The 26,775-nt window shown below is 42.5% G+C and overlaps 1 protein-coding gene across 5 annotated transcripts in view; it reads left to right on the top strand.

The window, feature by feature from the left end:
• Window positions 1-26,569, top strand: part of LOC102450862 (uncharacterized) — a 38,385-nt gene extending 11,816 nt beyond the window's left edge. For 2 of the 5 annotated variants that reach the window (XM_075940241.1, XM_075940239.1), the window contains 8 exons: window positions 8,507-8,589; window positions 10,195-10,410; window positions 16,664-16,790; window positions 19,628-19,827; window positions 20,693-20,968; window positions 21,678-21,896; window positions 24,765-24,902; window positions 26,200-26,569. In XM_075940241.1, the coding sequence (XP_075796356.1) occupies window positions 8,507-8,589; window positions 10,195-10,410; window positions 16,664-16,790; window positions 19,628-19,827; window positions 20,693-20,968; window positions 21,678-21,896; window positions 24,765-24,902; window positions 26,200-26,261 (1,321 nt within the window). In that variant the 3' untranslated portion in view covers window positions 26,262-26,569. The remainder of the gene's footprint in view (window positions 1-8,506; window positions 8,590-10,194; window positions 10,411-16,663; window positions 16,791-19,627; window positions 19,828-20,692; window positions 20,969-21,677; window positions 21,897-24,764; window positions 24,903-26,199) is intronic. The other 3 variants (XM_075940240.1, XM_075940242.1, XM_075940243.1) reach the window with 3 other exon arrangements.
• The last annotated feature ends 206 nt before the right edge of the window (window positions 26,570-26,775 follow it).

The raw sequence follows: 26,775 nt of genomic DNA, 5'->3' as shown, positions 1-26,775 counted from the left end.
CCCTAGTTGGGTCATGATGTCTAATATTATCGCACCTGGGCAACCTACAGTTGTTTTAAAATAATATCGTTTGTATTTGATGGTCATACCCCAGTAGTAAAGCCTACCAGGGTTGTACCTTTGGATACCAAACTTTGAATTTTCATGGGATGAAGAAATTTTGGACAAGAAAGCTGTTTGATGAGGTTGCCCTGCCACTTATCTCTGAGTTCAGTGTATGGATCAGAGTGGAAATGCCTCTATCCGTCTTGCCTGGACTCTAGTAATTGGACCCAAGAACTTTGATGGCTTTATAGATTTAGCTTAAGTACTTGCACCCAACTTACGTGGTGTAATAAGAAAAAGCTAGAAGTTTGCTTCTGATCTTTCTTGGAATTTTTCTCTTCCTTTTTGGTCCAGAATAATTTGACAAAATAAATATAATTAATCGTGTTGTTTTAGCCATTGACTTCAAGCCATCCCACTGGCTAGGTGGGCAGGCGTGCGTACCTCCTCAAACTTAGCTAGCTTCCTTCCTCTAAGGAGAAGGAAAAACTGAGAGAGCAATCCTCTCCCTGGTTTGGATAGTCCGACACCTTTGTAGCATGGTTAGACCTGTTAGGGTATACGCCCCACTACCATAGCTGTCAGACGGCCAGGGTCACCGCTACACCACAATGAGGCATTGAGGTAGGATTTCGCAGCTGCAAAATCCTATGAAATGAGCAGAGAACGCAGCGGTGTGAAAGATATCATTGTGGAAAGCAGACATAACCAAATGCGATGGGCAGGCCACACAGCATGGCTCACGGACAATAGGTGGACCTCAATTATTGCGGAGTGGTACCCATGAGAACAGAAAAGACCTCCCGGTTGGCCTCTAAGAAGATGGGAAGATGACATTGTTAAACGTTTTGGACGAATGTGGAGAAGAAAGGCAAGAATGCGAGAAGACTAGTGGATGTGTTGTGATCTGCCCAATCTTAACGATAGCTGAAGACCGACCGATCCAGGTGGTGAAATATAATTAAGCTGATTTTGAGTACCTCACTAGGTGTAACTCCCACTGCATTGGGAACCAATTAGGGTTGTAAAATCCCATTATGTTATGATTAACCAGTTAACTGCTTAAATGGGAATGGGGAGTGAGCTGCTCCTGGCTGGGCTGGGCTGGGCTGGCAGACTGATGGGCTGCTCTGGATGTAGGAGGGGTAACCATGACCAGTAAGCATCAGCCGGTAAGGTTAACTGATTTAACCATTCATTTCCCTAGAACCAGTAGCTCAGTTTAGGGTGCTTGTCCATGTATATTCCGCTGATGGAGTACGTGTGTGCTGTGCCTTCTAGTTCAGATTCTTTTGGCCAATACTGTCTATTGCAGTGTTTCTTAAACTTTTTGAGACCACAGAACATGAAACAATAATATTTTTTTTATGCAGCACACCTATGAACATTTTCGTAAAAAAAATAATCAGACAAAAAAAAGACAAAGAAGAGGTCGTGGCACACTTGCGAGTGGTTCACGGAACATAGTTTAAGAAACACTGGTCTATTGGTGATTTTGCGCCTGCAACTAAGGACAAATAGCCTGAGGCAACCCAACACTCCCTAGGTCCTTGTCGCTAACCCCTAACTCTGAGTTGAAACCCTGCAGTGTCTAAGCTCTTGTTCACTTACTGATCTAATATTTTTAAGACGTGGGGAAAAACAGTTGTTCCCTGCTTTCTCCCTTCCTGAGGGACCCCCTCCCCCAAACCTTTAGTTATTGCTTGACATTTTTATTTAAGAATGAAAATCTTACATATACATATACGACTTAGTTAACGGTACTTTCCATGTGCTAGGTATATTTATGAAGTAAATATCAGTTCTTTCTTTCTGAATAATGATGGTTAAACACTGCAATAAATTGCTTAGGGAGTCTGTGGAATCTCCATCGCTGGAGATACTTAAGAGTTGGTTAGACAGATGTATCCGGGATATGGCCTATGCTTGGTCCGGCCATGAGAGCAGGGGACTGGACGTGATGGTCTGTCGAGGTCCCTTCCAGTTCTAGTGTTCTGAGATTCCGTGACTGCCAAATATATGCAGTATTAGAGAGAGAGAGCCTCACGCCAAGGTACCTAAGTGGGGTTTTTTGTTTTCATATATCTCAAACTAGGGGGAAAAGCTTAGTGCTGAAAATAGACAGCATCAGTACTGGTGACTTGTAAACCAAGAGGAAATGCTATAGCAATATAAATAGAGATGTGATAATATACATACATAAAGGACTAGTATTTCTAGAGAAGAAACTCAGAAAAGAAATATCCCTATACATAGGGTGACCATATTTCTCTATGCTGAGTTTGGGACACTTGGTAAAATTACTCTTATTCAAGTGAGTTCAACAGCAATCGATACAAATATTCAAATTAACGTTGTTGACTGAGACCCTGTTAAAAAGAAATACTGCAGAGTTGGATCCTTTTTATTTACCGTATCTTTAAGGTTTTAGTGCTCACATGGGGAGGGATGACACTCCCCCTACCTTCCCACACACGTGGGGAGTGGTGAAACGTGAACTCCTGTATACCTCCCACATGTGGAGGTGGGGTGGCGATCAAGAGTCCCCATCTGTGCTCTCCACCCTCCATGCCTGGGTGGACCCTCTCAGCGTGTATTTGACTCTTCTGATACCTGGCAACTGAAGGGAACTTGTAGAATAATAATAGAACTAAACGGAACCTTGAAGTCATAAAGTTCAGTTCGCTGCACTCATGGCAGGAGCAAGCACTGTCTATACCAGGGGTCTCAAAGTACCGGCCCGCAAGCCAGTCCCTGCTGGTGCGATTGCACAGTTTTGTCTGGGACTCCCGGAGGGCCAGTGGGGGCCTGATTGTTACTAGCTCCCAAGCTCCACCCCTTCTGCTATAGCCTAACCCTCTCCCCATGGCATCTGTTCCCCAAGCATGCAGCTTTGTGGATCACTGGGGAGCCCTGGTACCATGAGGCAGCAGTGATTGTGGCTCCCCACATGTTCCCCGCAGCGGCAGAAGCCATGGGGGAAGCAGAGTGTAGCACAGTGGTTCCCAATGTGGTGCCCGTGGGCACCATGGAACCCATCAGGGCATTTATGTGTGCCTGCCTAGTGCCGCCTCCGGGCACACTAGCAGCCCCCACCACCCAAAAAGGTTGGGGACCACTGGTGTAGCAGATTGCACATTCACTCTGACTAGGACTCACCTGAGAGCTGGGAGTTTGAGTCCCCCTGATCTAGACATCCCTGACAGGTATATGTCCAACCTCCTCTTAAAAATTTCTAGTGATGGAGATTCCACAATCTCCATAAGCAATTTATTTCCGTGCTTAACCACCTAGGCAGTGAGGACGTTTTTTCCAACCTAAAACCTCCCTTGTTGCTATTTAAGCCCATTGCTGCTTGTTCTATCATCAGAGGTTAAGAAGAATTATTTTTTCCCTCCTCCTTGTAATAACCTTTTTAAATACTTGAAAGCTGTGATTATATTCCCCCCTCAGTTTTCTCTTTTTCCAGACTAATTAAATAGAATTCTTTCAGGGTTTTTTTTCTGTCATAGGTCATGTTTTCTAGAATTTCAATAATTTTTGTTGCTCTTCTCTGGACCTTCTCCAATTTGTCCACATCTTTCCTGAATTGTGGCACTTGGAACTGGACATAATACTCCGGATGAGGCTAGGGATGTTAAAATTCAGTTAAAACAGGTAACCGTGTTGTGACCCGCCTTCCCCATATTTGTGTCCATAAATCCATAAAATGGATTATGGACACGCATGCATAACTCAAAGATTCTTTGACAAATGGCTTCATGTAACCTCTTACTCTTAATGTCTTAATCCGCTGGGTCTGTATATCTCGTTTTGGTGTATGTATCATTCTTGTGTGTAAAGTTAGATACATGGACTATGGAATGGTTTATGATTTTAAATGTGCAAACGAAGCCATCAAGGGTGTTACCCTCAATGTCTACATGACCAGCTGTAAACAATCTCCTTTGTCCTCTAAGTCTTAGCAACAGTTGGTCTGAGGAAGTCACATGTCCATCCCAACTGGTAGGAGCTGACCAAGCAATGGAAGGGTGGAATGTAGAAACACAATTCCCGCCCAAAGTGAAATCTTGAAAACAATTGGAAACTAGCAGGTCTTTGGCTTGCTGGACACACCCAAAAGAAGGAACCAAAGAGCTCAGGTTGAGGGGCTGCCCTGTTTTGAAGGCTTAGCTGGAGAAGGAACACTTTTAGGGTGAGTTTCTAATTGAGTTTGTAATGAAGCTTTAATGTCAGAATTAGCTAAGAGTTTTGTTGTCTTAAGTTTGTAATCTGCTTTGCTTTGCCTGTTCTCACTTTTTCCACTTAAATCCTACTGCTTGTATTTAGTAAAACACTTTAATTTACTATCAAACCCAGTGTAGATAATTTTTACCTGGCGGAAACAACCAATGTGTACATTCCCCCTTTCATTGTTACAGGGGGCTTACCTAAATAATTCAAGTGGGGTTCTGATCCTGTCTGGGGAATGGTATCCTGGGAAGTGGTGCCCCAAACTGCACTTTCCTTTTACCTGAAGAGTTTCAGTGTCTGTACTATTTCTTGGGCGGGGAGGCAGTGATCTCAGCTCTGTGCGTTGGCTGGGAGAGACCAGGGAGCTGGCCCAGCGGGATGGAGCGATGAGAAGTCCCAGAGAGCAAAAAGGCAAGTGGCAGTGGCCTTGCCAGCACCCTGGGAAGCACCTCCGAGGGGTCTTCTGTGACTGCACCCCATCACACTGAAAATCTTGGCAGTTACATGGTTATATGCTGGGGGATCTGCAGTATAAAGCTTAAAACCCCTGCCCATCTGGCTCCTGGGGAGGAGGCTTCCCTGCCCCATGGCAGCATATTCAAGAGCACACCAAGGTGGACATCAACATCACAATGCTTTGATGCACAAGGAGATTCATGAAGAGAGCCATGCAGGTAACAAGGGCCAAAAAAGGTTCAAAACGACTGTTTCCCGTTGATTTCAAGCATGGGTGAAGGGAGTGGATGAGTGCATTACAGGACACTGATGGCGTGAATCCAGAACCACCTGCTGCACAATTTTGGTCCCAGCATGCCCCAAGAGCATGGCCCAGAATGCAAAGCGGTGCAGGCTCTGTGGGAGAGCTACTCACAGTGCATCACTCTCAAAGTTGATAGCAGTTTCCCTACTAGGGATGCGCTGCTTCGAACTACATTGAATTCTTGCACACTGTGGAGAGACAGACCTTTGACTTGACGAAATCGGGTGGTAAGAAATAGACCTTAATAAATTCTACCTTATCTTGTAGTGCAGACATGGCCTTGGTAATTTTTAACTTATTCTTTACCTATTTTACTTCTGAACCTACCCCATTTTAACTGGCAATCGCTACCAACCATGTTGGTGAAAATGGAAACAAAATCATCATTAAACACCTCTGCCATTTCTACACTTTCTGTTTTTTTTCCCTGTTCATTAATGGGTCTATCTTGTCTTTGCTCTTCTCTTGCTTTGAATATATTTTTAGAATGTTTTCTTGTGTGGAAAGGAAGCCAATGAGGGTTAGTCACTGGGACAGAAACAAACAACATACGGTTGAAAAGGAGTGAGTGGTTGCCATTACAGGCAGTCCCCGAGTTACGCGAATCCGACTTACGTCGGATCCGCAGTTACGAACGGGGCCCATCTCCCAGGTCTCCAGCAGACCAGGGAGAGGAAGCAAAGCGGCGGAGCATGCAGGCAGCGGACAGCCCAGACGCAGACCAGGGGGACGAGGAGCAAAGCAGAGCAAAGCCAAGGAGCCCGAGGGCAGCAGGACAGCCACGGTGCGTCTGGGCTGTCCTGCTGCCCCCGTGCTCCGCGGCGTTGCTCCGGATGCCTGTGGTACAGCAGCTGGGGCGCTGCCGGTTGGTCCCGTAGCGCTGCTCTGGGCGCTACTGGACCAACCTGGCAGCACCCCAGATGCTCTGCCCCAGGCGTCTTGATTCAGCCACTGCTGGTCAGTTTCAGCAGCGGCTGAATCAGGACGCCTGGGGCAGAGCAGCTTGGGTGCTGCTGGGTTGGTCCAGTAGCGCCGAGGAGCGGCGGCGCTGCTGGACCAACCCAGCAGCACCCCAGCTGCTCTGCCCCAGGCATCCCCAAGTCAGCCGCTGCTGAAACTGACCAGTGGCTGACTACAGGAAGCCCCTGCCCCGGGCTTCCTGGAATCAGCCGCTGATCAGTTTCAGCAGCGGCTGACTTGGGGATGCCTGGGGTTCTTAAGTTGAATCTGTATGTAAGTCAGAACTGGCGTCCAGATTCAGCCGCTGTTGAAACTGATCAGTTTCAGCAGCGGCTGAATCTGGACGCCAGTTCCGACTTACATACAGATTCAAATTAAGAACAAACCTAGGGACTGCCTGTACATTGTATGGAGACGGGAACAAAATTAATTATGAATAGATAGCAGTAGTCCTTAGACTATCTTTGCTGCAGCGTCAAGCCTCATGTCTGTGGAAGGGAGGAGTCAGACATCAGTGGGTATTTCTGCTATAAAGATAAAGTTAATACGTGAATGAGTACTATTTATGGGCATAGCTATAGTTTGTCACAACTTTCTGGTTATAGAGCAGATAATATTAAACCCATCGTAGCTCACAGTTACTGTCACACAACAGAGGGCTATATAGAAGTATATAGAGTGTTTTTATATTTCTCCTTCCTGTGCTGAAGTAAAAAGTTAACTAGTGGTGTCCTCCAAGGGTCCGTAATTGGACCAGTCTTGTTTAACCTATTTATAAATGATCTTGAGAAAGAGGTAAACAGTGAGGTGGCAAAATGTGCAGATGATACAAAACTGCTCAAAATAGTTAAGAACAAATCAGACTATGAAGAGCTTCAAAATAATTTCACAAAAGTAGGTGATTGGGCAAGAAAATGCCAAATGAATTTTCATGGTGATATGTGAAGTAATGCACATGGGGGGGGGGGGGGGGAATCCCAACTATATATACAAAATGATGTGGACTAATTTAGCTATAACTACTGGAGAGATATCTTGGTCATTGTGGATAGTTCTCTGAAAACATTAACTCAATATTCATCGGCAGTCAAAAAAGCAAACAATGTTAGGAATAATTAAAAAGGATAGACAAGACAGACTTATTGCTGCTATATAAATCCATGGTATGCCCACATCTTGAATTCTGTGTACAGATGTAGTCACCTCATCTCAAAAAAGATACCTTGGCACTGGAAAAGGTTCAGAAAACAGCAACAAAAATCATTAGGGGTTTGGAATGGGTGCTATATGAAGAGAGATTAAAAAGGCTGGGACCTTTCATCTTACAAAAGAGGAGACTAAGCGGGGATATGATAGAGGTTTATAAAATCATGACCGGCATGGAGAAAGTGAATAAGGAAAAGTTATTTACTTGTTCCCATAGCATAAGAACTAGGGGTCATCAAATGAAAATAATAGGTAGCAGGTTTAGAACAAACAAAAGGAAACTTTTCTTCACACAGCACACAAAACACAACCTGTGCAACTCCTTGCCAGGGATGTTGTGAAGACCAGGACATTAACAGGGTTCAAAAAAACTACTAGATAAACACATGGAGGTTAAGTCCATCAATACTTATTAGCCAGAAAAGGTAGGAATGATGTCACTTGCCTCTTTCTGTCAAGGGCTGGAAATGGATGACAGGAGAGGGATTGCTTGATGATTGCCTGTTCTATTCACTTCCCTTGGGGCATCTGGCATTGGCCATTGTTGGAGGACAGGATATTGGACTAGATGGACCTTTAGTCTGATGCAGTATGGCTGTGTTAATGTTCTTAAGGTAGTTTTTGGCCCTAGATGATTGGAGAGTTGCCTGTGCCGAGATTTAAGGCTGAGCATTGAAAATGTAGATCACTATCATGCATCACATTAGACCAAATGGATAACTGCAATATTTATGTAAACTGCATGTAATTAAATTGCTAAAATCTACAAGCTACATAAATGTACCAACATAGGGGAAAAAACTTGTTTCTGAGGTGGCTGTTAAAATTTGCAATACATGAACAGGGCTTGACAATTAGTGTAATCTACTCGCCACGAGCGAGTAGATTACAAGCCGGCACAGCCGCGCAGCGCAGTCAGTCCTGTACTTGAAAATACCTAACTCTTATAATACTCACCTTTGAAAGAACTTATTTGATTTGCCTCAAACTATTTTAAAAGCAACTGTGGCATCACATCAGATATATTTTAAGAAGTCAGACATATCAGTTTTGTTTTAGTGAAGCTACTTGGGATGTCAAACACTTTTTAATGAAAAATTAGCATAGCTTTAAGAATGGAAAGACTAACACACATCACTTCTCCATAGCTTAAAGTCATTAGCTCTGAAACTCCATAACAGTAATTTACACTACAACTGCTACAAACTTTTATCATCCTAGTTTGTGTGGATATTTGTATGAATTCACCTATCCTGTTTTGAGTGTATTTTTTTCCCCCACAAAATATTATTTCCTCCTTAGTTTTGAAGAGCTATTTGGACAACAGTATGACTATTCAACAGGGAATGAAGATTACTATGAGAGATATCAGTATTCCCAAAAAGGTAAGAATCTGTAATTAGTTAATGTTCCTTTGTTAGACTATAACATCAGCAGCCTTTGCATGGGGGAAAAAAGGAGCTCAGTGGCTGACCCAACCTCATCTATGACCAGTCAGCTAGGGATCATGTTACTGTTAAATCCAGCAGATGTCTCCGTGGCAGGCCCAGAGCAAGGAAGCTCTTGTAGGAAATGCCTGGGTTATATGGGGAGCTATAGGAAGGTGGTGGTTGACTTACGCAGGCCCTGAGGCAAAATACTTTGGCAAAGGGCAAGGAAAAATGAATCTTGTAAGGAATCACTAGGCTTCTCCAAAAGATTTTGCATTGAGAGGCAGAGACATGTCAAGTATAATTGGTTTATGTGGGAAAGATAAAGCTGAAATCTGAGAGAGGGTCCAAATCCCACTCTAGGTATTAAGGATGTTAAGGACTAGTTGATTATCTGATAAGCAAATGCTTATCAGATAGTCGAGTTGACTAGTTGATTTTTCTCCCCCCTTGCTGCCTGTATTAGATAGAGGCAGCAAAGCGGGGGAAGAGAGGTTACTTCAAAGCAGCAGCATGGCATGGAGCTGACCCCAGGTTCCATGCAGTGCTGCCCCTTTGAAACGCTGGGGTGATGTTTCAAAGGGGCAGTACTGCACATAGTTTGGGATCAGCTGTGCGGCACTGCCCCTTTGAAATGCTGCTTTGGCATTTCAAAGCATCAGTGCCGCATAGAGCCCTTGATCATCTAGGGACTCCCTACAGCATTTCCGCAGAACCTGGAGTCAGCTGGGGTGTCCTCAGCTGATCTCAGGCTCCAGCATGGCATTTCAAAGTGCGCAGAGCTCGGGGTGATCTGGGGAATCCCCAGCTGACCCCGGGTTCTGGAGAAATGCTGCGCAGAGCCTGGGATCAGCTGGAGATGCCCCAGCTGACCCTGGGCTCCACATGGCATTTTAAAGCAGCAGCACAGCATGGAGTCCTGGGTCAGCAGGGGTCTCTGAGTCTGCTGCTGACCCCAGGCTCCATGAGGGTGCTTCCGCTTTGAAATGGACATTTCAAAGCTGGCACGCTGTGTGTAGCCTTGGACCAGTGAGAAGTCCCGCTGACTCAAGACTCCATGAGGGCGCTTCTGCTTTGAAATGCACTTCCCACTGGCCCCGGGCTGCATGCGGAGTTCCGCATTCCTCCTTCCTCCCAGCGGGGCTCTTGTACGTTTTTCAAAGAGGAACGCAGAAGTGCCTATCAACGATTAGTCGATGGAATTTCCATCAACTATTCAGCTAAATTACTTGTTATTTAACATCCTTACTAGGTATGTCAGTCCTTCCTAGTTGGGGAGACGGGTCTTTAGGGTCTCCCACCCCCTTAGGAATTTAGCTTCCTCTTGGGTTTGGAAGAGATGATTGGTTTTATCTGGGATGTTGTCTGGTCTGAGCAGCGTGGTGGAAGCCCATGAACTCATATGCATCCAAGCCCTTTCCATCCGGCTGAGAGATCCTTATATTCTCAAAAAAGTAGCTTACACGCTGGCAGGGAAGTAGCTTAGCAGAATGGGAGCATGGGGTGCCTTCTGGTGTGAGGGAATCCCAAGATACATCAAGTTGATGGCGGTGGTCCCAGCAGGTCCCAGTCTGCATGAGACCCCAGGGATCCCCAGAAGACAAGAGTCAGCAGTGGCAGCCCAGCAGCCAGGTTCTTCCAGGCGACAGGATCTGGAGCATGAATCTTCAGCAATGGAAGCTGGCCCAACCACCCCTTGCTCCCGGGACAAGTGGAGAACAGCAAGTGCTACAAGTGTGGCTCCCCCGGCTGGGGTATCTCCTTTGCCGGTAGTGGGTGAGTTTTGACTCTTGGGAGTGCCAAGGGCATATACTTTTGAAGCTGCACCTCTGGACTGGCGGTGGTGGTGCTGGGGGAACAGGAAGTTACAATGTGAAGGGCTGTGCCTCTTCCAGGGACAGAATCACAGAATTAGTTGGGGCAGCAGATCTTCCCACCGGGACAATGGAGGGGGTGTCTGAGGTGGAGAGTGTCACTGGCGCTCGTCTTTGAGAGACTGGGTGTGCTTCCACAGAGGGTTCTATCCCATTTTGGGGGGAAGGGTGTCCCCAGGCAGTCTGGGGTACTGGCTGCAGGAGAAATTCTTCCAATCAGGTGGCCAAACTTAACACTGTTGTGTATTCTTGGGACCTCAAGTTTAAGTAAGTTTATTCTTTTTATCCCCTAACTTCCTTTAGGAAAATCTAACATGGGAACCATTGCTCACCCAATGGTCTTCAGTTTGGGGTAATGGCAGCAGCCAGATTGATTCTAGTCTCATCAGCAGAGAAAGAGCTAACAGTCAAGGAGGGATAGGAATGCAGGTGCTGTATCTTACTTAGGCTTGGAACATAGGGATAGGTGTCAAGGCTATCGAAATGGGTACATGACAGGGTGGGGAGGAGCAGGTAATGTGATGGGTTCCAGTGCAGTTGTCAGTTTTTTGTTTTTCAGGTGAAAATAAGACATGCTTACACAGGAGTGTCATCTTTAATCAAGGGTCACAAATACACTTTCTGTATTTTTAACTGTCTTTCGAGAAATATTCTCAGTGTGCAGGGTAGCAATGAGGGAAGGCAGAATGCAGAAGAGTCTGCTAAGAATGTGAGAGATCAAATGGTGACTTGAATCTGGGAAAACAGGCATCCTGCCTTTGTGATATATGCAGATGTGAAGTATGGTACATAGTGGAAGAGGCTAAGCGTTGTACAAATGCACACAGTATGTTTGAGTATATAACATGGGCCCATTAAGACAAGGAATTTAAGTTGCAGGTATGTCCACAAATTAGGTATGACAGGATTCATAATGACCGATGTTTAGAGCAAATGACGTTGGCTTAATCAGTGCCATTTGTACATACCAACAGCAGTTTGTTTCTACAGCAGGCTAACCAGATATCTGATTCTTGCAGTTAAGTATACTGGGACTTCCCTGGATGTTTCTGGAACTGATGCAAATAAAAAATCATTTGAGAGAAGTGTTTTGGTATTCGTGGGGCACTCATTTGCCACAGCATTTGTGGAAAGTTCCAGACCAGTAGAAGGAGAGATCAGTCAGATGCTCCCTCTGTCCCTAAACACAGGACGAAGTACAGGCAGTCCCCGGGCTACGTACAAGATAGGGACTATAGGTTTGTTCTTAAGTTGAATTTGTATGTAAGTTGGAACTGGCTCCAGATTCAGCCGCTGCTGCTGAAACTGACCAGGGGCTGAATACAGGAAGCTGGAGGCAGAATTGCTCTGCCCCCAGCTTCCTGGAATCAGCCACTGATCAGTTTCAACAGCGGCTGAATCTCCAGCCTGGGACAGAACAGCTGGGCTGCCAGGTAGGTCCCTGCAGGACCAACCCGGCAGCACCCCAGATGCTCTACCCCAGGGTCCACAACAAAAGCCTGGTCTGCTGGGGGGGGGGGGGTGCACTAGCTGTGCCCCCCCCCCCAACAGCAGACCAGGGACACCCGGAGCAAAGCCGGGGAGGCGGCGGGGTGCCGCGCCTCTGAGGCTTTGCTGTGGCAAAGCCTCAGAGGCGTGGGACGCCGCCGCCGCTGCGGCTTTGCTCCCGGTGTCCCTGGTCTGCTAGAGACGGTCCCCAGCAGACCAGAGGCACCGAGAGCAAAGCGGCAGCGGCGGCGGGGTGCCGCGCCTCTGAGGCTTTGCCTCAGCAAAGCCTCAGAGGCGCGGGACCCCTCCACCTCCCCGGCTTTGCTCCCGGTGTCCCTGGTCTGCTGGAGACGGTCCCCAGCAGACCAGGGGCACCCGGAGTAGCTTTTCTCGCCCTGGAGGTCGAGGTGGTGGGACCGCTGTGTTCTGGGCGGTTCCGCTGCCTGCGAGCTCCGGGATGAGAGAGCCCCGTTCGTAAGTGCGGCTCTGACGTAAGTCGGATCCGCGTAACTCGGGGACTGCCTGTAGCAGGAATGAAGAAAGGAACTTTATCTCCAGCTCAAGGTGGTTTAGGTATTTCTTTGGGAACATTTAACCAGTTAACTAATTAAATGGGCTTTTACATCTCTGATCTATGACTGACTGCAAATTTATCCTATGTGTTTGGTCCCCAAAATGGCACCAAGGAGTATTGCTTGATCTACCACCTATTGTATCCATGAGGAAGCTCCATGTATGATGCAACAGACCAGGAGTAATGTTCAGGGAGTAATGTTCAATATGTTACTCTTCTTTTGATACCATTGTGGATATGTGATAGAGATGCAACCGTGTTTGTCTGGTCTAGCTGAAACAAAAGACAGAACTATGTAGCACTTTAAAGACTGACAAGATGGTTTATTAGTTGATAAGCTTTCGTGGGTCAGACCCACTTCCTCAGATCAATTTGTGGAAGAAAATTCCACAAATTGATCTGAGGAAGTGGGTCTGGCCCACGAAAGCTCATCACCTAATTAACCATCTTGTTAGTCTTTAAAGTGCTACATAGTTCTGTCATTTGTTTCATTGTGGATATGATGAGGGCTTGCAGCCCCCGGGCAATATTAGTGAAGTGCAACATTAGATTGGCTTTTAACTGCTACCGGTAAACCTTCAGATTTCAGACTTCTGGGGTTTTATTTGGTAGGTCAACTTCTATTTTCAAATGGCCATATCAGTGGGGTGCTCAGTACTGTCCTTAGCCCAAAGCTGGAGATCAGTGGTATGGGAATCAGGCTTACAGCAAGTAGCATACTACCTGGATGCCACTTTATTTATCAGCAGGATAAATTCTAAACCGTGGCAGCCTGTAGATCATCTCTTAGCTGGTGCATGTGATTACTGCTAGCAGAAGAGAAAGGGGTGCTCACTTAAAGACTTGTTGAGGGATCAAGTTAGATATAGAGACTGGAATCTCTAGGCTTCCTGCGCATAAACTGGCAGAATTTTCAGATTAACAAGAACAGAGGAACCAAGTAGATTACATTGTGTGGACTACAGTTTGTTTTTTGCCTTTTTTGGTTTTATATGCAGACTGGTAGTCCATGGATTGGCATTTTGTGCCCTGCCATCAGTTGCCATGTCAGGGATAGCTAAGCCCAGCCATTTTATAAGTGTGTGTAAAGAAATGAAGGTGAATTTATGGGCATGGGAACTGCTCAGTTCCTAAATCACTTCAATTGTGTTACTTTTTGGAAAAAGTAATGTCTTTTGCTGCCTCGATGCCTAGCTGGGGTAGATAGTCAGACCTGAAAATTCACTCATTCACTGGAGACACCAGGTTGTGTTTTTTTTAAATCAGAATGGGTAGTGTATTTGGAGGCAATTAGGAATCCTATAGTCAGAGAGCTAGTAAAGTATATAACATTACTGGGTGTTTCCCCCTATTTTGGTTGAAGTGACTTGCGGGGGAGGGCATGAGCTCACAAACAAGTTAAATTCTATAGTGACAGTTTGACACCCACTAATCCAAATCGCTCAGAATTACGAGGTTGATGAGGGCACTTGTCCTGAAGTGCTTAATTTGTAAAATTTGATTTACTGCTAACATGTCCCTGCAATTCATAATGGCATTGACCACGCTGTCTTGATTTCAGATGAATGGATTTTGGGACTTGGAACTAACAGCTAACAAGGAGCCTGAGCACATGATGCTGGCCTTTTGGAGCGTTGGCTTCTGATTGTGTTTGGATTAATGTGGAGATCAGTACCCCAATGAATGCTTAGGGATTTAGGGAACTGATTCATTTTTGGGATAGATGGATTTGGCCAGTTCCTGAAGTACGTGGTGTCTGATATGCTATTGGCTGGCATCAATGACGGTCTCCGTCTATCAGCCTCGACCTGTTGTAGTACCAGTTGGACCTCCTTGATCTGGGACCTGACTAGTCCTGAACGAGGGATTTTGCTGGACCAGGAGAAGTCATTTCTTCTTCCCTGGCACTGATTTTTCCCCCCTCTTCCCTCTGCCCCTGCCACAGCCTATCTGCCAGCCTCTCAGATGGCTCCCCCCTGCCGGACAGCCCTGGCATGGCAGCCCTGCTGCTAGGGTCCAGTTGCGCCGCTGGGCAGCAGCACGGCTGCTGGGCTTTTTGTTGTGGCAGCTTTGCTACCAGGCAGCCCCTCTATTGGGCTGCAAGGCTGCTGGTTGTGCTCCCTTACTACTGGTCCTCCAGATTTTGCTGCCAGATGGCAGCCGTACTCCTAGTTCCTGGTTTCACCATCAGGTGGTAGCCCTGCTGCCTCCTGGTGTCCTGGACAGTTTTGCTGCCAGGCAGCAGCCCTGCTATTGGTCTCCCAGTTTCCCTGCCACAGGGCACCCCCACTACTGGGCTCCAGCCAACAGCACTCCACCAAGACTTTCTGGTCCTGGAACATCCACGGTCCTGCCAGAGCACGGCTGTTGCCAGCCAAGAGAGGCTGGTTTAGAGAGGCTCAGCCTGTAGAAAATTGGGCTATCTGGATTGTTGTGGCAGATATTTAGTTAGGAGGCTGCAGATGGGTCGTCTCACCTCACAGGTCCTATAACACATCCCTGATAAGCCTTTCATTATTCAGATGCTTTGGAATGTGGTATGAATTCTTCATCACAAGTTAATATCACCAGTATGCAAATTTGAACGAGGCAGCTGCCGCAAGGAGGGTTTTTTAAGCATTTAATCGAAGCACTTGTGCCGAGATCAGCATGGCAGTATTTCAGGTAGAGCTTTGGAATTTGGGGACTTACATTTGGGGGAATAATCAGTCGTTTTGATTCTTACAATGTCAATGGACCAGGGAGGGGCAAAAAAGTTTATAGTAATGCAAGAGTATGGGAAGGCAGGGACTTACCCAGTCAGAGCATTAAGGACCTACATATTGCTGAGACTGGCTAATGCTGGGCCACTCTTTCTTCCTGTTGATAGGAGTTGCTCCAGAAAATTCCAGTTTGTGGTGTGCTGGCGAATTTGGGTGCCATTCTTTCAGCATCAGGGCTGCAACTCCTGCAGTGAAACGGGTACAGTAATAGGAGTCTGAGGGATACAGTTGGTTGATGTGCATTCAAGGCCTCCAGTTGAGAAGTAGAGGCTGCTGGTGTGGATGTTCTATGTTTTGCTGCATACCTAGTTTTCTGTATCAAGGAAGCGGGTTACAAGAGATGATGTTTGGATCTGTGGGCCCAAATATTGTTCACTGGGCTTAGAAGTGGGAAGCCAGTTGCCCAGAAGGCTCACAGTGGTGAGGGGATAACTGCATGGAAGAAGACACATGCTCCAAGATTAGCTGATATCTACTTACCATTTTTGGTAACAAAGGACGAGGCAAAAACAATTTGGGAATCTTGTGAGAAGATTGCTTTAATAACTAGGGCAAAGAGAGGGCAGAACCTTTTCCTATGAGCAATTGCAATTTGAAGTCTTTCAGCAGAGATTATAGTAGAGAGTCACTAGGCTGCTGCATGTTCATGAGGCTAGAAAATGTGTAAATCAGAACTGATCACACTTACACAATAAAATGGGTTATCTGGGCTCCTCAGGAAATACCCTGACAGAGACTGAATATATTTTTGGCCAATATTAGGGAAGGAGTTGTTAACATATGGGAACCTGGTTGGGGATGAGGGGAAGTAGCCCAGCTAATTGCTGTCTCCTCCTGGTAGCGTGTTTCCAGTGCAGGTACTTTTTTAATAGAAGTCTGGTTCTTTAATGAACCAGAGTTGGAAGTAGATTTAGGGAAAGTAACCTAAAGAAGGTGTGGAATAGGGTTGGGCCCCCAAATACTTCATAGAGTGAGAAATCAGCCCCCTTTCCTCCCCAGCGTTTTATGAGGGGTGGTAATAGGATCCTAACAGTGGACTGGGATCAGGTTTGAAGTAGAGGTCTCAAGACAGTCTTTATCATGTAGAACAGATTTAGGAAGGAAGGGTGACATACAAAAAATGAGTTATTACTGGATAATTCTCAGTTGTTAGTTAAGTTGCTTCCTAGTTAAATCACATTCCTTGTGTCTTGCTATGTGTCCAAGATCAATTCAGTTTTTAGTGGACTTCTCAATTAAGTATTGTGGAAATAGAATGGGAAAGAAACCTGATGCTCCAGTAATGGTACCAGTCACTGTTACTTTTTAATCAATTTGTTCTTTGATTTTAGAGGATGACTATACCAGGGATGGTCGCAGGGAGAAGCTATACATGCAGTTTTACCAGCAGATACAAAAAGAGTATGATAAAGAAAGACCTTCTGACTGTATCATTGTAGCCATCAGCAAGGAACAAACGTAGGTTTCTAATTAAAAAATGAGATGTTTTATGTTTTCAGTTAAGATACTCAGTTGACGATGATATTCTCTCAGAACTGAGGATGTAGGTAATATTTGAATGTTAAGCCTACTTTTTTCTCTCTGAAGTTCCTTAACATAATTCTATTTAGTTTTTGCTTAAGTATTTAAAATTGTTATGCATCTCCCAGGCCAGTGAGTATATTAAGTATACATGGGGGCACACAGAAGAACTTTAAGATATTTCTAAAGCAAATTAACTCTTAGTTAACTCTTACTGTTGCTTATATTTTAACATTTAGTAGTAGAAACACTTTTTTAGAAACCATGAAATCTAATCTATATAAAATGTTAAAAGTAAGTTCAGATCCTACACCTGTCCTTGAGTCATCTCAACAATTTTTAGTATTTTACATTTTTCTCTGTAGCTGCCAAATGAAAGATCCACATATACAATAGGGGAACTAGCTATAATATAAGGCACTATCAAATGCACAAACTCAAGTATGTTTTTTCTTTAATCTTTTGGTCTGTTAAATGGTGATTACAGCAAAAAAACAAACACTAAACCGTTCTAAAAATTTTAAGTGTAGCCTCCCTTTAAACTGAAAGCAAACCTTTTAGGCTTTTTTCATGTTAAGTAACTTTTGTTTTCTTCCAGATTAATCCTTGTGAGTAGTGAAATCTGCATAGTGAAACCTTACACTTTCTATTTAAAGATTCAATGTAATTTTCTAACAACTGTATAAAGGCTTGAAATTACATATTTGGCAACACAGGAACATTACATGAAGTAGAATGCAGAGAGATTTCTTCTTGGTTATCATACACTATTAACTTTCATATCACAATTGTCCATCTCATAGAGATGACCAGGATCAACTTCATTATGGAGGTCTTGGCAATCATTGATGCATTCAGAATAGATTTTATTTGAGGGGAGGAAGGAGGATTGGTTCAAGAAAGCTTAAATTTAGTATTGATGTTTCATTAATGGTCAGTATCACCAATTAAATGCTATTTATTTCCTTTCTCCCTTCCCTCTGTTTCAATAAGAAAATAAATGTACTTATATTTAGTGTCTAGTACAAAATTAATTACCAATACGCTTGTTTTCAAATGGACTAACTGCATGGAAACTTGGAAAACTTAAACAACGAATAGTCTTTCAGCACCTTAGAGACTACTTGTGGATGATTTATTATACTTTTTACACTTTTATACAACGTCTAGTAAGTGAATCAACAAATTCATCAGTCTAAAGCAGTGCTGATACTGCTGCTCTCTTTTGAATATTGGATTCTGTAGCTATAAATGTTACCTTAATCCCCTTTCTTTCTTCCCTCCATCTGACATGTTAGTCTTTTGATATTCAGATGTTACTTGAATTACAGTAGAGGTTTTCATCATCTCTTAATTCGTGACACCATCTGAAAGATGTTATAATAGGTGATCACTTCAAATGCACTTGGCAAATGCACTGTCAGTACCCTGCATAACATGTCAAGAGTCAGTGCTCAGTGAAATGGATGTTCTGTATTCAGTAGTGGAAAGACTTGCAATTATGGTGAAAACACTGCCATAACTATAGCTTTGTCTGAAGGAACAACTTAGATTGGCTTGTTGAGTCACCAGATAATACTGGTTATATCGCGCAGTGATAACACTTGATTCTGTAAGCAGTTTGTAAAAGTATACTTTTGATTCAGTTAAAAATAACTGTGTAAAATTGACATCTTGCTCTCCATTTTTCTTCACTTGCTTTCACATCAATACTTAATTTACATATTAAAGTAACATCTTCCTAACTGCCAAAATAGTCTGTACCACATGGTACAAAGTTATCTGTGTTTTTCTCTTATGTATATTATGTTATTGAATGTAAGCTAACAATTCTGATGAAGCCAGAATGAACAAGGCTTCCCCTGTCCTATTGCTTCCCTGGTGTTAACACTAATAAACTTTCAACTGTAAAATAAACAGATAAGACTCAGGTTTTGTCTACATTGCCAAGCATGACAGTGTGGTAACAGCACCCGTGCTCTGGGTAAACCACTTCCACGAGGGGCCTGTTTACATTGTTGTTTATAGTGCTGTAACTTGCTGTGCTCAGGGGTGTGTGTGCATGTGTGTTTTATCACCCTTGACCAAGACAGTTACAATGCAATAACTTGCTAATGTAGACAAGCCCTCAGAAGTTACACATAGAGCAGAGTACATGTAGTATAATGTGTGCTATACATTTGCTAAGCATAAATGCCCTTTAAGCCTAATTCTCAACGCCTTTCCTTTTTTTCCTCACACTTTTTTCTTTTTAAAAAGCCAACTAGTTAATGCAATTAAAAGGCTTACACTAATACCAGTCATAACAATTTATGCTAAAAAAAGTCAAATTTTAATTGAATGTATTTGACTATCTGTGATATATAGATGAATTAGAATAAATAAAAACTAAATATAAATACTTTCAATCACTAGTGTAATAATATATGCACATACTTTCCAAAAATAGCACTAAATACATGACCACATAGGGATCCTCAATTAAAAATGTCCCTCTATGAAAGGATCACATTTCTAAACAATAGAACACCGAGACTTTTTTTCTAAAATTGTTGGTATATGTACTTCTTAATCTGCATTTTTGTCATCTAAAAGAGCTTATCTGATTTAGGGAACATTCCATTTGTGGAACGAAAACTGTTTCTTTCTTACACGTCACATAACTAGAATTGTTACCTGTAACTGAGAACATACAAAACATGAACTACAGCATGGCAACAACAATGACACAGACTTTTATTTGTAAAATAACCAGCCTCTTTTTTTTCTTTAAGGGAATATGCAACAGTCATAGGCCATCGGTTGCAGGATCATGGCCTTGTGGTGGAAATGATATACCTTACATCTGAGTTGGGTCTCACACGCGCCCTCCAAGAAGTTAAAAATGATGGTTCCCCATTTTGTATTCTTGTTGAACAGTCAAATGTAGCACTTTCCTCTTGCACCGTAATCATGCTTCATGAGTCTATCAAAAGTAAGTTTAGCTTCATGTAGAAATGTCACTTAAAATAGTCCCCATTCAAAACTGCAATTTAATTTTCTTTGAACATGTTAAAATATTTAATACTGACACATTACACTTCTAGGTCAGATTTTTTTACCAAGTTAAGATGTGTTGATTTGTAAATACTTCATTGAATTAATTTCCAATAATTCACAAAACACACATCCATCTGCCCTGAATTTTTTTCATAAATGGCATGACATAGGCAACAAAAGCTGTTAAGCATAGTAAGTAATAGTAAGGCATTATATATAAATAACATGATTACAGTTCACATTCTTCTCTTACAGCTATATAGATGGATCAAGTTAAAATCCATCTATTTTAAGTCTTCGGTTTTCAAACATTTATCTTCATATGTCACATCTTTCCCTTTTAACAAAAACACAAGTGTTCTAGACATTATTATAAAGGTACTTTCTCTTTAAATTAAAAATATCTAACTGTCCTGTTCCTCCATTCAGGTAAAATTTGTTTTGAATTCAAGTAGTAAGTCTGTGCTAATACTACTTTTCCTCTTACTTTACTGTTCAAGGGTAAAATCAAGAATCTTTATAGCCCAAGCTTAAATTAAGTTGACAAGTGCGCAGTATCTTTTAATTGGGCAACTTTTTAAATTTAATTTGTAGTTAAGTAACATTGCACATAGTTGTGTTGAATCAAACTAACCTTTGTAATTACAGGGTAACCCTGTTAATCCTGAAACAGAAACCATTTAAATTTCATCCTATTGAATTACACACAGACTTAATAGCACTGTTTTTGTCTTTTTATAAATGTGTCAAGTAGATGGGAACACAAGACTGATAAAGCAAGCTATCTCTCTTCTCTGTAGTACACCGTAATATGCCCATGGAGGATGCATTGGCTCTCGTAGTTAAAGCATTTGGGAAAATTTTTGCTGAGCGTGAGCAGCAGGAGCGTACCGCAGTTTCACACAAAGCAGCTGATCTGGCGGATGACTACATAGAACGGGAGCTCAATGGGAGTTACAGTGTGCCTCTAGCCATTAGACATCTCCTCTTTCTGTTAAGTGAGGGAAAATATTTATATCGTGAGGAGTTGAACTCAGTAAGTGACTACCTGAAGACGAGGAAAGATGAGCTTGAAGGTATTCATGCTTTTTTCCCCAAAAAAATACAGCTTTACACATATTTTTAAATCGAACTGTTACAAATCTAGCTCTCAGGTACATTCCACATAAATAGTCTATTAATATAGATGAAGGTCAAAAGCCCACTTGTACATGTCAATGTATATTAAAGCACGTGTATATTTATCCTAAAGTCATATATATATTCCCTCTAGATATGGTTACACATCCAACACTTAAATATTTATATCCAAGCCCCCTACTGGGTAATCACTCTCCCTTAAGCTTCATTGTTACAAGTAAATTTTTGTAGCACTTCTTTTAACATTACACCTTTAAGTTTTGATAATAACATACACGTATAAAAGCATTCTAAATTAAAGTCACATAGAAGAAGCCATTGTGCAGAATTTCACATCTGGTTTGATGATAAACATTATTTCAACCATTATATAAATTTTGCAAAGTATTCAAGAGAAATTCAGCAGAACAATTTTAACAGATAAAACAAACCAACAAACTTGCATAAATTGCAGAAAACATGTATTTTGGAAAGATATTCTGGTGTTCTCTGGATCCATAGGAGCAGTCCTACAGAGACTTCTTGAACCTCTAGGCTAAGGGGTTGATAATTAGAAATAATCTTGCCATTATAGGTTATGCAGTCTTCATAAAGCTGTGCTCTTAAGAATTACTTACGTTGTTGTTTGTTGTTTTCTTAAACTAGCCCTTGTTGAACGAAGTGATCCTTCAACTCAAGTTGAAGACTCATTGTATCAAGGAAACATGATGCCAAGTACAAGCACTGCCACACATACCTTAAGTAAACCTCCACCTCTTCTGCCAACACCCAACAGGAATGTTCTTTTAGGCCAGTCGCTCCTTTCTCCAGCTAAACCTTCATTGTTGGGTGATAGGCCGTCAGGAGCTCTTCTTCCAACACCGGGTTAGTAACAATTGTTGTAACTTCCTCCTGTGTCAAATTTTATATTTTGAAGCCTAATTTACTACTTTGAACTTTTTCATGACTGATTTGCTCATAAAAATGTAACAGCAATATTATAATCATTATGGAAAGTAAAATAATGTGAGTGAGATTGACTAATTTTTTTAGCTCCTTTACAAATATTGAGGGTGGTAATTAAATAGTGTAGCCAATTAATTTATTTTGTCATCCATGTATCATTATGGTGTGATTTGGTTTTTATGGTCAGTTCATATAGTACTTCACGTATAATCAATGTATGCTAAATTGACCTAAATTGTAGAGTTATAGAAGTGTGATAAGTAAAACAAGGCTGGAATGGAAGGCCTATAGGCTGAGGGCTGTAATTCGCTTCAGAATCGTTGACATGAATGGGTGATGTAGGAATAACCCAATGCCATAAGGTCACAAGATTACTGCAGCAGATGCAACAATAGGCGATGTTACAGCAAACTGAAATAGACTACAGTGTATTGGTCAAGTCCATAAAATATCTGATTGTAACATCATGGAACATCATGTCCTGATCACAAGTTGTATGTTGTGTGTAGATGCTAATGAGAGTAAGAAGAACTTAGAAATAATCTATGTAAAATGGGGCACCCTGATATTCATGAGATATTCATGTACATATAAGGAAAAAGAGGTTTGAAACCCTCATGGATATGCATGTGGAACAATTCTATAAAAGATGTTTCCTGGTTGGGTAAAAGTTGAAAGACCCTCAATGATCATCTGTTAAAAAGTGCGTTGGACCCTAGAATATCTAGGGTGTGAGTATGACGACAGTCTTAGTCATTGCATGGATTTTGTGGGATTTATATATGCATAGGTAACTTATTGCTTTAATAAAACTTGTAGTGCAGATAAAACGTCGTACTTGTGATTGTCTGTGGCTACTGTCCCTGGTCATCTTGTGTTCCTAGAGTCTCCACATTGGTGAAAAGCACATGTAGTGATTTTTTACTTTGAGCTTGAAACTATAGTACCAGAAACTGAATCCATGGGAGTTTATATTGAATTTAGTATTAAATAAAAAAAGCCACAATAGTTCAAGTTGGATGTTTTTAACCTTTATTGCCTTTTATAGCAAACTTTCCAGGATGTGATAGGAAGGTAGAGAAAAACAATTGTTCTATTCCTGTCAAAAATGAATCTTCTGTAATATTATAGAAGCATAGATACTTAAGGGTGTTAGGATCTTTCATGCTTTTAATCTTAATTAAATTCTCTTACTGTCCTTGTAGCCTTTGAAGCTGATGTGGATTGAGGCAAACACCTGACCAAAAGCTTTTTTCCATTGGGAAGGCTTTTTTCCCTCTCTTCCCCCCCCCCCCCCCCCCCCGTCAATTGCCAAAGTTAAGCTCTAGTGAAAGAATTAATTTAATTTACAAAAGCTTATAGAATATTAAAGGGCATCTGGGACAGTGAGAGCAGTTCAGGTTTTCAACAATGAATTCTCCTAGGGTGCGTCTGTACAACAGCCTTATTTTGGAATAATGTCCATTATTTCAAAATAACAATGTGAGCGTCTATACAGCAAATCCATTATTTTGAAAGAAATTCGAAATAATGGATGGCTTCCGAGTTCTGAGTTCTGGAACCCTCATTCCATGAGGAATAACACCTCTTCTGAAATTATTTTGAAATAGCCGTAGTGTGGACGTTCCACTACTTCTATTTCAAAATAGCTTCTCCCCAGGGCCATTCAAAGTAATTACTCCCTACTGCTTCTGGGGGCTCTAAATCAATGTAATGAATTCACATTAGGGGAGCCTGCCTCGGACTAATTTCAAGGATTCCCTGTCATGTAGACGCGCTATTTCAAAAGATGCTATTTCAGAGTATTTCTTCTGAAATAGCTAATTCCGATATAAGTGTGCAGCATAGATGTACCCCTAGATGCTTAAGACTGTTGCGTAAGCCTATGTTGTGTTAATTTAAAATTAAATGCTTGTTGTTTTTAAATTGAAATTGGGGTGCTTATTAACAGTTATTGGGAATTCAGGTTAGCTTAATGTTAGCATTAGACAGAATTTTTATATATTCATAATTTGATGCGTACATGATCTGAGTCTTCAGCCACAGGCCTGATGCTAGGTACAAATTTGCATTGCAACTGGTGTCTTGAAGTGCTATGTTAAAGAAGTTGAGTCTGCCTAGGGTTTTGTCAAATATATTTGACTAGCACACTTATCTGGTGTTGCTCGGGCCCTTAAGGAGGGGCTCAGGACAGGAGGCTGGAGGTGTAAGGGGTGCAGGAGTCAAGGCTGGTGGATGAGGAGGTGACTGTGTGGGGCGGGAAGGAGGGTGACGGGGTGGCAGGCCTCCCTTCCAAGATTCATGCCAGGTCTTCTGGCTCTTTCCCTTCCTGTCCCTTCAGGGGGCAAGAGCTAATCCACAGTTCACCTATGCCCTGCGCTCCCCATCCAGAGTGAGGAATTCAGCAAACTGTGCTCTTCTCCTGACGAGGGGGAACAGTTAGCAAATCTGGGCGAAGGAGCTTTAGACCCCCTCTCCCCATACCTCTCTCAAGGGTGTGTAGGGGATGGGAGTTTCAGGGCTGGGACAGTCCCAGAGAGGAGGGGGGACACCCCCAGCCACCCCCTTTGTACATGCCTGGTGAGTCTTTTTCTGTATGGTTTTATGAGAAGCAATCCCATTCCAGGCATATCCCATTTTCCTGGCACAACCAAATTCTTACCTTGCTTTAAGTTATGATCAGATATTGTTATTTAAAATCTGTTTACATAGAAAATGTGGGTATCTTGCTCAAAGAAATTATATGTTGTTCTTATTAAAAATAAAAAGCCTCTAATTTCCAAACAGGGATATCCAGTGCAAAGGGTAAACCTCCACCTCTTCTAGCAGCACCTGCTAAAAGACCTGGTCTTCTAGGATACTCTCCGCATCTGCCTGCAAAACGGCCACTGCTTGGGGAAAAACCTGGCCTTTTGCCAACACCTGGTGAGAATGGGCAAGCTTTGTAGAATCTTAGAATCACTAATATTTTGAGACCAGTCACTTTGCTTTTTTTGGAAAAGTTTAAATCTGTAGTTTATATAACACTTGTAGCTAAAAGCTTTCTGATGCTATCCAGCCAGATTTTCTCTCCTAACTAAAAGACTTATTTGACATTTCCAATGAAAAATGCAATGATCTTCCTTTAAAAAGCTAATGAAGAATATGTTTGTTTTGTATATATGATTGCAAATTAGTGTGAGAGCAACACAAAGAATCAGGAAAACTTGGTACTAATTAGATTGTGTTTTAATACAACGTTTCCATTTGTTTGTACCAAGTGGATCACATGATCTGATCCAAGAAGTCAATATAGCTGAACTGCTTGGTAATAGTGACCATAACACAAAAATTTAACATCTCTGGGAGCAGTGAAGACGCTGCAGAAGTCCACCATCATGGTAGATGTTAATTTCAGAAAGGGGAGCTACACAAAAATGAAGTTAGTTGAAGAGAAATTAAAAGGTATAATGCCAAAAGCAAGCACTACACAAGCCGCGTGGAAACTTTTAAAAGATGCCATAGTAGAGATTCCTTTTAAATATGTACTCTTTGCGCTCTTCTCCTGCTCCCAGGCCAATCAGGGCTTGGGGGCGGGGGAGCGTGTGGTGTCTCCTCCCGCCCTGCGAGCAGCATACGGCACTTCAGAGTGCCACATGCTCCTCACAGGGTGGGGGTAGGGCAGGAAGAGGCTTTGCGCTTCCCAGGCCAATCAGGGCCTAAGGTTGGGGGGAGCATGTGAAGCCTCTTTCCTGAGGTCTGGGAGCGGGGAAGCAGCAGGGCCTCCTTGGGCCAGATCAACCCGCTTGGCGGGCTGGATTTGGCCCGCGGAGGCCCTTTTGCCCACCCCTGTGTTAGAGCCTTTTCATTCAGGAGTGGGTTTTGTTCCTGTATAGGAATGTAAATAATAAAGCAAGATCAATATATTGATCTCTGTGGCCATATTCAAAGGGTTGGGGTGCAATCTCTTCTGACGAGTCACATGTGGAAGAAGTGGTTTTTGGCTGAGATTTTTAGCCTGGAGTCTGATGTGACTTCAAGGGTATGAACAGTTGATCTTAAATCTGAGAGCAGATGCCTTAGTAGTGGGAAAGTTAGAGGCAGGGCTAGTCCTAACCAATTGGCGGCTTAACGATTCATTGTTAAGTTTTTCCGGTTACAGACTAATGCATCTACCCCTCTGAAGTTCTTTACAGTAACTTAGAAAACAGACTTACTCTTTTTATTTTTATTTTTGTAACAGCTGTTCATGTTAAACCTGTGCAGCACCAACGGGCAACTAAACCAAAGCCTTTGCTTAACTGAGAAGACATCAGAGAAGCCATGACTAATAATGGAACACACTAAACATGATGGTGGCATTCCTCTTCCAAGATGGCAGAGAGCATGAAAAACTTGTATTGCTAGTGTCTGTACACCCAGAGAAACTTCAATGTATCTCATTTTCTGTTATACACATTCCTATGGGAACTTTTTTAAATTTCAGGAGGCTCTTCTGTTCAAACACAATATGTATTTGTGGAAAGTCAGTGTTGTAGATTCATGATCGTATAAATTAGAAGTTGTTTAAATAAATATTGTCACAAAATAAACTACTTGTTTTATACAACTCATCACTGATTCTTTTGTGGTTAAGTTTTGCCTAAATCTTCCATATAATTATTTTAGAAAGATAAGTAGACCCAGTCAGACGTAATATCAGTATGGTGCTGGGAAGGCGTAGATAGGTGTGTGTTTTTTTTTTTTTTTTTTTTTTTTTTTTAAATGTGAGCTGTCCATAGATTGTTAGGATTTTGTATTTTTCACTAATACAGAAGTG

The sequence above is a fragment of the Pelodiscus sinensis genome, chromosome 12 (assembly GCF_049634645.1).
Source record: "Pelodiscus sinensis isolate JC-2024 chromosome 12, ASM4963464v1, whole genome shotgun sequence".
NCBI lineage: Eukaryota > Metazoa > Chordata > Testudines > Trionychidae > Pelodiscus > Pelodiscus sinensis.
The sequence above is the reverse complement of the archived record's forward strand: the minus strand, read 5'-3'. Positions and strand labels throughout refer to the sequence as shown.